General features: G+C 35.7%; 1 protein-coding gene across 1 annotated transcript; it reads left to right on the top strand.

The window, feature by feature from the left end:
• Nucleotides 1-10,712: 10,712 nt before the first annotated feature.
• LOC149542338 (uncharacterized) lies at nucleotides 10,713-11,123 on the top strand. Its single transcript, XM_089795719.1, has one exon. It carries the CDS (start codon nucleotides 10,713-10,715, stop codon nucleotides 11,121-11,123), a length of 411 nt encoding a protein of 136 aa, XP_089651845.1.
• Nucleotides 11,124-11,443: the final 320 nt, after the last annotated feature.

Here is an 11,443-nt window from a genome sequence, read left to right as displayed (position 1 = left end):
TCTCCTAAAGCTCAGTTTTAATGCTTATACTTTATCTACTCCACTTTAAATTTAAGGAGAAATTGCATTTAAGCAGCTACATGTGGACACGAGGTAAGAGTTCATTTTCTTTATGAAAGACAAGAATTAAAGGTTTATTCAATATTCATATAACTAGCACTTGTACCTGTAAGAGGTTCAAGGGACAAGCTGATAGTGTATTTTATGAATAGTATCATTGTTTGAAATTGCATAGATTAGTAAAGGGTTAAAAATATTTTTCTTATATATGATTTTTCGTCATGAAACAATAATGGCCAGGGTGGTCCTCAAGTTCTTAACAACAATGGTATTTTAGAACCTGAATAGTAGTTTGCAATATAATAGTAAATTGCCATTATACACATGCATAATATTTGATAGAAGCATTGTATGTAAGTTAAAGTAGGTGTGCCAAATTTGATGATACAATGTTTTTCTATGGGTAAAACTTGTAGGATATCCCATAAAATTTGAGCAGTGCAAATATTCGGAGTACATTAGTTAATCTTCTGTAGGACAAATCAAAATGACTTTTTCGTCTCTTTGTTGCAACTAGTGAACTTGTAAAAGAGAAGTAGATAAAATTGTCAACAAACAAATGACATTCTTAGTTTAAGTAATTGAAGAAAGGAAAAGTGTATAGAAGAGAGGGAGTGAATACGAAAAAGTACCGTATCAAAGTGAGAGCAAGAACAATTGAGCCTCTTCTTTCTTTCTAATAATATTATAGGGTTTTTTTTTTTTTTTTTTAAATTTATAAATTTATTTATTTATAAATTTTTTTTTTTTTTTTTTCATTTTGCAAAAGAGCTCAAAATAGAAGGCAAATTCAATTCGAAGGCCTTGTAGGGATTTGACCCTAGAGATGGATGTTAAGGTGAGGCCTTGTCTTTTAGTTTTACGTATATCAATTATGGCCTGCTCTAGGGTGTTGCCTTGTGATTTGTGTATAGTAATAGCCCATGCAGTGGTTAGTGGTAGTTGGGTACAGTTGCTTCGGGTAATTGGATGGATTAGTATAGTTTTTGGGTTGTTGACATCTTATGGTGGGCCACTGTAGGTATCAAATGTGACAGTAACATATGTTGGCAACTCAAAAGGCTTAGAGGATGGGGCATATACAATGTCCTTTACTTCACCAAGAGATCCATTGACAAGAACAACTTGTATCCATAGGTTTGTGGTAAGCATGACATGTTGGAATTTACATAGGAGAACTTCTTGTGAGAGTTGGTCATCTGTATAAGTTTCAATATATTTTCATTATGTATTTACAGCTTCAAAGAGTGCATCAGGTGCATTTAGTTGTTTGAGTTTTTGTTTATTATGTAAAGCAACTAGTTCATTTGTGGCAAATAAATTTATTGCTTGGTTGAAGTCCACTTGCTCATTTGGTGGTGGGTATTTTTTTGTGCGTGTCATTAGTAATTTCCAGTCATCCTTGGATGGTTCTACATTGCAAATGTTTTGTAATGCATGATGAAATTTTATTTGCATTGGATCGTCACCGTTTTGCCTAAAAATTATTTGCAATGTTACAATGATAGTAAACTTGGGCCAAAGATTTTGAGCTATCGTGTGTGCTACATAGATAGGTTTGTCCATAACAGGTGGAAGTTGTGCGAGGTCTCCAATAAGAATTATAGAGAGACCCCCAAAATAAATGTGTTGTTGGTGGGGAAATGCCTCACGTAACCTAGAATCAATTCTCAATAGCAATTTTGAGCCTATGAAACTCATCTCAACGATCAGAATATATTTGATATTTTTCACGTCTTCTTGGAAAGTTGTTAACATTTATCCTTGTAGTGGTTTCATTTCTCTAATTGGTATCTTAAGGGCTGCATGTACAGTTGTTACATATATAGTAAATGTGGCAAGCCATTTGGGGAATTATTTTGGAGAGACGTTCGTATGCATTTAATTAGATATGACTTGCCCATTCCTATTGTGCCTTGCAAGAGCATGTACAAAGGTTCAATATAACAATTGGCAATGGAATGGTCTAAAATTAGTGAAAGGCCCAACTGTTGGTTAGGTGACAACTCATAGTTGTGATTTAACTCATGTTTTGGGGGGTGAATTGACTATTGAGACATCTTAGTTCTATGAACAAATTGGTTTGCATCTTCGTGCAATTGTGAAGGAACATTGTGACCTTCCTAATTGTGGTTGTTGTCAAAATGACATTTTCCCAAAAAGTCCAGTTCATTGAAGTTCAAATTATTGGAAAGGGACATATTAGAAAGATGTTCCCACTCATGCAATTGTGATGGGTCTTGTAGAGATAGCTTGTCCTCACTTTCATTATTTTCTCCCAAGTCATTTTCAATTTCATCTTAGCAATCAATATGCTAGACGTTGTATTTCAGCAATGACATGGCCTTCCAGTGAGAAACGATTTCTTCTTTGGAAAGATCAATATCTATTGTGAAAAAGTAGAAATGTTTGTACAAAAGGAGCTCATTCCAACAGAATAGTTCAAAACTGTCACTCTTAAGGTGGAACCATATAAAATTTTGGGAAGACTTGGACAATTGCTTTGTCATCTCTAGGATGCCATTTGCACCCTTTACGATTGGTCAAATACATATAAGATCTAGCTGAATCAATGAATGAAAGTAGCTCTAAGTGTGTGGGGTGCTTTATGTAGGCTTGTATGTAGGTAGATTGTATCTCATGTCCATCAACAATTGGTTTAATGTGATGAAAGATTTTTTTGCTGACATTGAGTGATATGAAATGTCAATTGCACATGACAAGAGAAAGTTTTTGTAGCATGTGGCATGTTTCTTGTGCATTGATGTTGTGCTCAGAAATAATTTTGGCCATTAATTTTTGGTATTCTTTGACGACATTATCCTGTTGGTTAGCATAAAAAAAAATCCTTGATAGCATATTAACTCAACTCTCATATTTTTTCTCTACTTTAGAAGCATATTTGGTGATGTATCTAAGTACAAGAAGTTGTGAGGTGATAGGTTGGTAATCAACGTTTTCCCTCAATATAGAGAGCATATGTGTATTATGTATGTTAATCCTATCATCATTTTGTGCAGGCTCATATGACTTGCAACTTCAATCGTTAGTTAGCAACTATGACTCATTACATTTTTTCCAAGGTGCTTTATACCTACATTCTACTTGGTGGCCTTTTTTTGTAGACAAGTCCACTCTATGTATTTGGTGTGTCATTGAACACGATTAATCAATTCTTCATAGTCAATGTGTGGATTAGTAGCATATATTGCACATTTGTTGAGCAAGCATAGATTGTTAGTTGGGGCCCTATGAATATCACATTTGGATTGAGGATTCCAAGCATTGACATATTGGTCGAAGAACTCTTTGGCCTTTTTTACTTTGATAGGTTTACTCCAATCCAATGTATACATATTGGGTGCATTTTTTTATCCAAATGAACCCATGAATGTGAGAAATTCCTCGATTTTTCCAATCGTAACAATACCAATAATTGACTGCACCCATTAGTTTCTCAATGACCTCATTATGAAAGATAGGGAAACATTGATATAGGTATAACACTATTGAATGGGGGTTCCTAATAACATTATGTATGCATTGTTTGTTGTTTAGATTGGTAAATGCTACGTTTGGAGAAAGGACAACCTGTAGATTAGACCATTTTGTGTCAGTTGCAATCAAAGTGAAGAACAATGTGGGGGAAACTACTTGGGCAATCAATTCTATTAGATTTGTATGGTGTTTATTCCAGTATGAGCATGTACCTCACAAGGTGGATCCAAAATGCATTAACTCTTCAGCTACTTGTGATGGAGACACAACCCAAGAACATAATGGACACAACAGAAAAGGGAAATTATATTAACTGAGAAAATAAGCTAGTACAAATAGTACAGAGAAAATAAACTTCAGGACATGCCCTAAGGGCTTACAATAGCATAAATCTGGAGAATATTTCTCCTTTTAGCACCTCCTCTCAAACTCCACTTCGAACTGCCTTTTACAATGCCAACAATCTCCTTAAATAGACCCCTGAGGGTTAAGGACTAGGAGTACATTCTAGAAAGTGCTAGTAGGCATCCACTGACGAAATAGAAGGTTCCGGAAGCTGCGTTAGAAGTCGGTGCAAATCTAGAAGAATCTAGAAACGGTAATCGAACTTTCGGGAGGCATAACTTTTGAACCGTAGCTCCGATTGACGAATCGTTTACATTTTCGGAAAGCTCTCAAAGCGCTCTATAGCCCTATGGACCAGATTTGCTCGTCCCCCATTTTCTCAACCCTTTTCGAGGTCATTTAATGCCCCAAACCTGACTTTGAAGCATTCTTAGGAGGTCTCCAAAACTCGAAAAACTGCAATAACTTTCAAACCGTGGGGCCTTTTGACCTGATTCTTTTTCTGGAATGCTCTAAATCACAATTACATTCATCTGGCCAATTCACACCTTCTAGTTTACTGAAATGATGGCCCAAATACATGCTCCTATTTTTTTGAGATTTTCAAACGCACTGATAGTTGAACTATGAGAGTTGGAACCTTTATTTGAGCCAAATGGGTATCCAAAAATGTAAAGACATGAAACATAAACTAAGTCTAAGTACATTTTTTTGGGTGACACAGGATTGCCCTTATACCTCTGGATGCTCCTGCATCAACTTGACAATCAAACAGGTTTGTTAAGTGAGAGTGAAGGTTTTCTATAGTTGAAGGTATATTATCATCAATTTTGCATTTAATAAATACTGATGCTAGAGCTTGGCTATGGTGGCACATCATAAGGTTAAGGAGGAAGTATGTAAAGTGGGGGTGTTGATCGAACATGTCATCATGGAAGTGCATAAGTTGTAGAGCATATTCATGAAGTTGCACATCTCTTGCTTGGGCTTGCATGAGTTGTGCAGTTCCATTTGGGAATAGAGTTGGAAATGCCATATCAAACAATCCCTCAGTGGTGTACTCATTAATAAGTGTTGAACTGATGTGGGGCCAGTTGAGCATGGTGTTTGGTTCATGATTGAGGTGCAAATATTCCTTAATGATTTGCAACTCACGTTGTTTGTTTGGCAGACTGTTGTGTGAAATGTTCATGGTCAATAGGTTCTTTTTCAAGGTCATTGTTGGTTGAATATGGCTCTTTATGTTCAATATGAAATGAACGAAGCATTTTAGTGAGGTTAGTAGTAGTATCTAGAAGTAGTGATAATACAGTCTCATCGATTAGCACATCATTGTAGTAAGGGTCATATTTGATTTTGTATTGGAGTGCATTGTGAACATGACTTTTACACACATAACAATCATAAGCCTTCCCATGTGAATTAAGCCTACGTATTATCAAAACATCCAATTCTTGAAGCCTATGTGGCAATGTTTTTGCAATGAGTTTTATATCTTGGGGGAAGTTGATTGTATGACCACTATATTTGTATTGTCTACCATGGGCATGTGTTACTTGTAAAATTAGATTAACAGGTGCAATGAGCATCTCTTCTACTTGTGTGAGAACTTTAAGAATGTTTTGTTGTTAAAGTGGGTCCATATTGTTCGTAAGTGAGAAACGATGAAGATCTTTCTCAGCAATAAATCTCCTACAAGCTAGGCCTTTGTTTGAGGAGCGCACAAGCATACCCGAGTAGCGCTCATTACATATATGACATGTGCGTAAGTTGGCCAATGCATCTAGCCTAGTTCTAAATGACTTAGTTGCATCTAAGAAGGAAGAGGACACATTCAAATCCATGTGGCTAAGTGAGAGTGGATGGGGAGACCTATGTTGTGGAAAGTGTGTTTGAATGGGTGTTCATGAAGAGCTTGCAAAGGTGGTTGGAAAAGATTGTAGAGACAGACTGTTCGGCTAACTTGATGGTTGGTGGAGCAATTGCATGTGCTGGAGTTTTCAGCAAGCACTTATTTCCTCTTTATGATGAGCATAATACAAGTGGCTTTTACGAGATTGTACTTAATCAAGGATATTAAAGAGTGAAAGGATGTTAGAAGTTTGTACAATTGAAAGTGGAGGTGGAGGGGTTTGTGTAGCAAGAACTGTTAGAACGAGTGGAATGGCCAATTGATGTGGGGAGGTAGTAGAAGGGTGGAAGCAAGATTGGAATTTATGTTGAAGAGGGGTGTGGGAGGAAGATGTGCGATTTAAAGTATGATGTGCATTGATTTTAGCTCTATGGCTAGCATAATACAACCAACTTCTTTCACAAGATTGAAGATCAACAAGGCTAGTTAATAGGCCGTCCATTTGAATAATGTAGATTTGAGTTCATTTTATGTCCTCCATAAAAGAGACAAAAGAAGTGAGCAATAACTTTGATTCTTGATAAAATTTACAAGGGTAGGAGAAGGTATGGTATCAACAAAAGTAATAGTTATTTTAATAGTGAGTTATATTGTGTTACAAGGAATCTTGTGTAATTAATGAATTACATGGAAACAAATTTAAGAATTGTAGGATAAAGGTTATAGTACTAATATATGTGGATGTACAATGAATAGATTTATATATTACATTATCTAATTGTAAGCTGCTAAGAAAGAAACATCATAAAGCTAAACATAAACAATATGAATATTAACAACGCCACAGAGTGTGGACTTAAAAGTGTACCTATTAAAGAAAAAAAAACAAGTCACACAATTGTATACAAGTAGTAGCTTCATTAGATGCTTTTAATAAAATGATAAAGAAAGTGTTCTCTATAGGTATAGAGTATGTAATAAGTTTTGAAGAGGCCTTGCAACCCTGTACATAGATAAAAGACAAAGAAGTGGAAAAAATAAAGAGAGTACAAATGAAAAAATAAGTAAGGAGGTACATATAAAGGTTTCTAGGATAGAGGTGCTAGGTAGCACTTAGAATACAATGAAGGTATACCTTGTAACAAAAATTTGACTTCATCAGTAAAACCAAATTGTGTCACACCAACTATAGTTGATTTCAAACATGTTTCATTTTTGTATGTTTCCATGTGGTTTTAAAGGGTAAAATAGAATTGATGGTACTATAGATTTTTAATAACACACTTAACAAAATGTTCATTATCATGGTTAAATTGTAGCATATATAGTTCCTTTGTAGGCATCCCAACAACTTTAGTTGCAACCTCATCAAAAGTAGTTGCCCAAAGTCCACCTGTGGGGTCTTCAATCTTGACTTGAAGAACGTATCTATAGTTATATTCAAGAAAAGTAGCTAGACACTTTGAACAAGACCAATGTCTTTCAAAATTTTGTTCTACTCTTTTTTTACATTGTTTCCCTTCAATTTCATTTGGACAAGCTATATAGCAGGTAGTTTTGGTCTTAATGAAAACCAAGGTTTCCCTAACAATGCATTGTACTGGTTGTAATGTGCGTGAAGGTTCTTCAGTGATAGATGAGATGGTATTTTTTAAAAGATGGTGGATGACCCTACAAGGTTTTTTGGGGCAAGAGGATTTCTAGCCCATTTGATGCAAACCAAGATAATAGTTGCTTTGTCTCATCGATATTAGGATTGATAAACAATTGTGATGTTGCCAATGTATTCACCACTTTATCATTGTATTCAGGGATGTGACCATTTTTTATAGCAAGAATAATAACCTTTTGTAGATGGTACATTTCTTGTAGTTCACTGCCTTCCCTTTGGGTGGTTTTACCCCACAAAGTTATAGATATAGTGGACAAAGACATATCTATAAGTTTGAGACTCCACCTAAAGACCTTAGTTGCATCACTTTTACGTTTTATTGTAGAGGAAGGATCAACACATATAATGATTCCAATGAGATCAAGAGAAGAATTAACATTCTAAGATATGATATCTAGAATGTGCATAAATGAGAAATGTAGTGTTGGAATTAAGCGACCATCTTCACAATGGTTGACCCTAGAATCATTAGTCAATGTAATTTCTATATCACTATTAAGCTTATTATAGAATTTTTTCATAGATTTGATAGTATTACAACACAATGTATAAAACTTCTAGGTTGAATATGTTGGAAATGGAGGTCTCCTATTTCATTGAAGCAAGCGACATGAACTTCAACTCTTTCACTATCAATCATATCAAAACTAAACATGTGCCCATTTCCTTTGTTGTTGAAGTGGTGGATCTCTTTCTTTGTAGTAACATGACCTTGTATCATCCACTGTGGTTGGAGTAGATTCAAGCTTCGAATAGGAGAAATAGTAGTGGGGGGACGTTTTTTAAGGAGGGATGCATGCAAACCAAACATCAACTTTCGAGGAGTTGGTGGAACACATGTTAGAAGTTATTTCACATTTGTCAATGTATATGAAGAAGGTCTTTCCTTATCTACAAGTTTCTCAAGTTCTTTAGAAGAAGGTGGGGTCACCAATTATTGCATGTGTCATGGAGGAGACCAATAGTTTGGAGACTACAATCCACCTACAAAAAAGAGAAGATATGTATATTAAGTATTTATTATACTTGGATGGAACAACGAAAATATTGTATTGTAAGAAAGAATATAAATAGGTTGCTTACCTTGAGGAACAAATGGTAGGAACAATAAATGCAGTAAGTTGGATTATAGTGCCCTTTTGAATTTATCTTGTTGTGACAAGGTCAGTATACTTGTTTGGCAAGGTATCTTTTTGCAAGTGGATCCCATCAAAGAGCTCTAACTTGTATCTAGTTGTCAATTGAGTTGCATGACCAATTGGTGCAAGTGAAAACACTTGAAGAAATAGATGCACATCTAGGTTGTCACTATTGAGAAGTGTAATAGCATCTTGTGTGAGAGATGAAGCCATAATTAAATGGTTTAGTAGTGAACCTATTATTAGTGGAGAGGTGTTAAGCATTGTTTAGAATAGAAAGAGAGACAAAATATTTTCAAGACTAAGGAGCATGGAAACAAAGAATGTAATGTAAGGATAAGATGTTTGTAATATACTATTGTAGAAGTATAAGATTATTAAAGCAAAGGCAATTGAAAAATATTAGGTTGTCATATATAAAATAACATGGATAAAAAATTATTGGACATATTCCTTGTGTAGACATGTATAAAAAAATGCTAAAAGTTGGGCTAACGTAAGTTGTAAGGAAAAATATAGAAAAAAGATAGAAAGATGCACCTTCATGCAACAAGTGGATAAGAGTATGATGTAGAACTTGTAAATGATAGCTATAGTAAATCCTATAAATACAAACAAAGGGAAAACAAAGTTAGATAATAGAAGTACATAGATGCATAGTTGCAGAACTTGGGCTATGGTAATTTAGCTTATTAGTATTTGTTAGTAAAGAAATAATTTAAAAAGAAAAGAAACTGTCATAGCATCAATTAAAAAGATTACTAAATATCCAAATTTTGCGTGGAATAAATTTACTTTAACATATCACTAATGTAATGATTTAATTTAATTTTTATTTTTAAAATTAATGATTTAAATGAAACAAATTATAGAAAAACCACAAAGAACATATAATTATAACAAAATAAAAGGTAAAACTATTTATTTTAATGGTAACAAAAAATGAGGTGTAAAGACAATTAATTTGAACAATCTAATAAATAATAGTAAAGATTCTATTTATTTCATTAGACCAATTTTATTATGGAGGATTTACAATTAGGGAAGGATAAAAATGTAAATAATTGCAAAAAAACAAAAAAACAAAAATGATATGAAAAAACTTATGAGCTTAAACAAAATTATTTAAAAAATAATAATATGACAATTTGAATATAGTGTATTGTATTATAAAAAACATATAACTTTATATGAAGAGTAACATTTAGTTTCTAATTTTGTAAATTTAGAAATGTAATATAATACATTACGATATTACAATTTAATTAAAAACAATAATTAACAACAACATGCCAATATAGATTCAAATTGTCTCCCGCTCCTATTCTTGCTCGAAAACCTGGATCTCCTACTCGAATATCTGGTTCTCCCACTCTTGGTGCTTCTGCTTCTTCAATTTTTGGTTATGCTGAGGTCTCTGCTCCCACTGGTCATTTGGGTGGTGGAGTTGATTTTGGAGGACGGTCTGCGGTTGGGGATGGGGCTCTTTCAGGGCTTGAAATGGCTTCTGTTCCCATTCGTAAACCTGGTTCTTTTGCTCTTGGTCCCATTCAAAAACTTGGACCTTCTGCTCATGGCATCCCTCCTTCTACATTTGGCCCTCCTGCTGGTCACACAGATGGAGGTTTTGTTATTACTAGTGATGATGGGCTTCATTCGGCCTCTTCTATGGGTGGGGTTAAGGCTTCTTCTACCCCTCGCTCGGATCCTGGGTCTCCTCCTTGTTCGGGAGGAAGGACTTTTGTAGACATGGCTGCCTCTGAAGCCGGCTTACATGGTGCTCTCCCTCATGCTGGCTTACATGGCGCTCTCCCTCATGCGGCTTCATCTGGTCCCCCTCTTGTGTCGCCTGTAAGAGCTTTAAATCCTATCAAGGTTTCTCTTGATCTTGAATTTGTTGAAGAAATTTTTCATACGGCAGAAGAGCTTTCCTCTATTGCTGCCATTTTTTGATTCTGAGGTTATTGGCCCTCTCTTGCTGATCTACATGTCTGGATCTCCAAGAACTAGATGCTAGTTATAGAAAATAATGTCCACATCTTCCTATGTGCAAAAGGTTTTTTTTATAGCTAAGTTTCAAAGTTCTGATGACAGGAAGATTATTTTGTGTCACAATATTTTTTCTTGGCAAGGCAGATTTCCACTTATGGCCAAACCATGGCACATGGATTTTGATCCACTCTTAGAATCCTTTAATAAGTTCCCTATCTGGGTCCAGCTTCCTAATCTTCTGACTCATCTTTGGCAGGATTTAGTTTTTGAAACTATTGGTAATGCTATTGGTGATTTCTTATATGTGGATGCTGACACTTCAGATATTCTCCATTCGACCTGTGCACTCTTTCTTGTAGACTTGGATGTTTCTAAGGGCCTTCCGGAGGTGATTTTCTTGGATTCCCCAAGGGGCTCTTGGACACAAATTTTGGATTTTGAGGGTATCCCTTTTTGTTGTAGGAACTACCACTTGACAGGGCACATTGCTGCCCGTTGTGCTGCTGGGAATTCGAAGTCTAGACGACCACCTTCTTGGTGGTCTGGGGCCTCCTTTGAGCACTAAATGGTGAAACAATCTAGGGATGCTCCTATGGATTCTGAGGTTGAGGCTACCGTCCATTCTGAGCCGGTGGTTGAGGTGGATGCTTTGGTGAATTCTCTGGATGCTCCTGCGAATGCTGTGGCTGTGGATTGCGTTCTTTTCGCGCTGTTGGTTGAGGAGGATGCTTTGGTCTCTTCCCCTGCTTTGGATGATCCTCCTAGGGAGTCAAATTCTCATAGGGAGTTTGATGCGGCTTTTGTGTCCCTTGGATTCCTTAGGTCTTTATCTTCTGAGGATTGGGTTGCTGAGTCAGCGAAGTTTGAGGATGGTTGGATTGTGGT

The sequence above is a fragment of the Cupressus sempervirens genome, chromosome 8 (genome assembly GCF_028749045.1).
Source record: "Cupressus sempervirens isolate cs-2001-9-10 chromosome 8, ASM2874904v1, whole genome shotgun sequence".
Classification (NCBI taxonomy): domain Eukaryota; kingdom Viridiplantae; phylum Streptophyta; class Pinopsida; order Cupressales; family Cupressaceae; genus Cupressus; species Cupressus sempervirens.
Note: the sequence above shows the minus strand (reverse complement) of the source record. Positions and strands in the feature narration are given on the sequence as shown.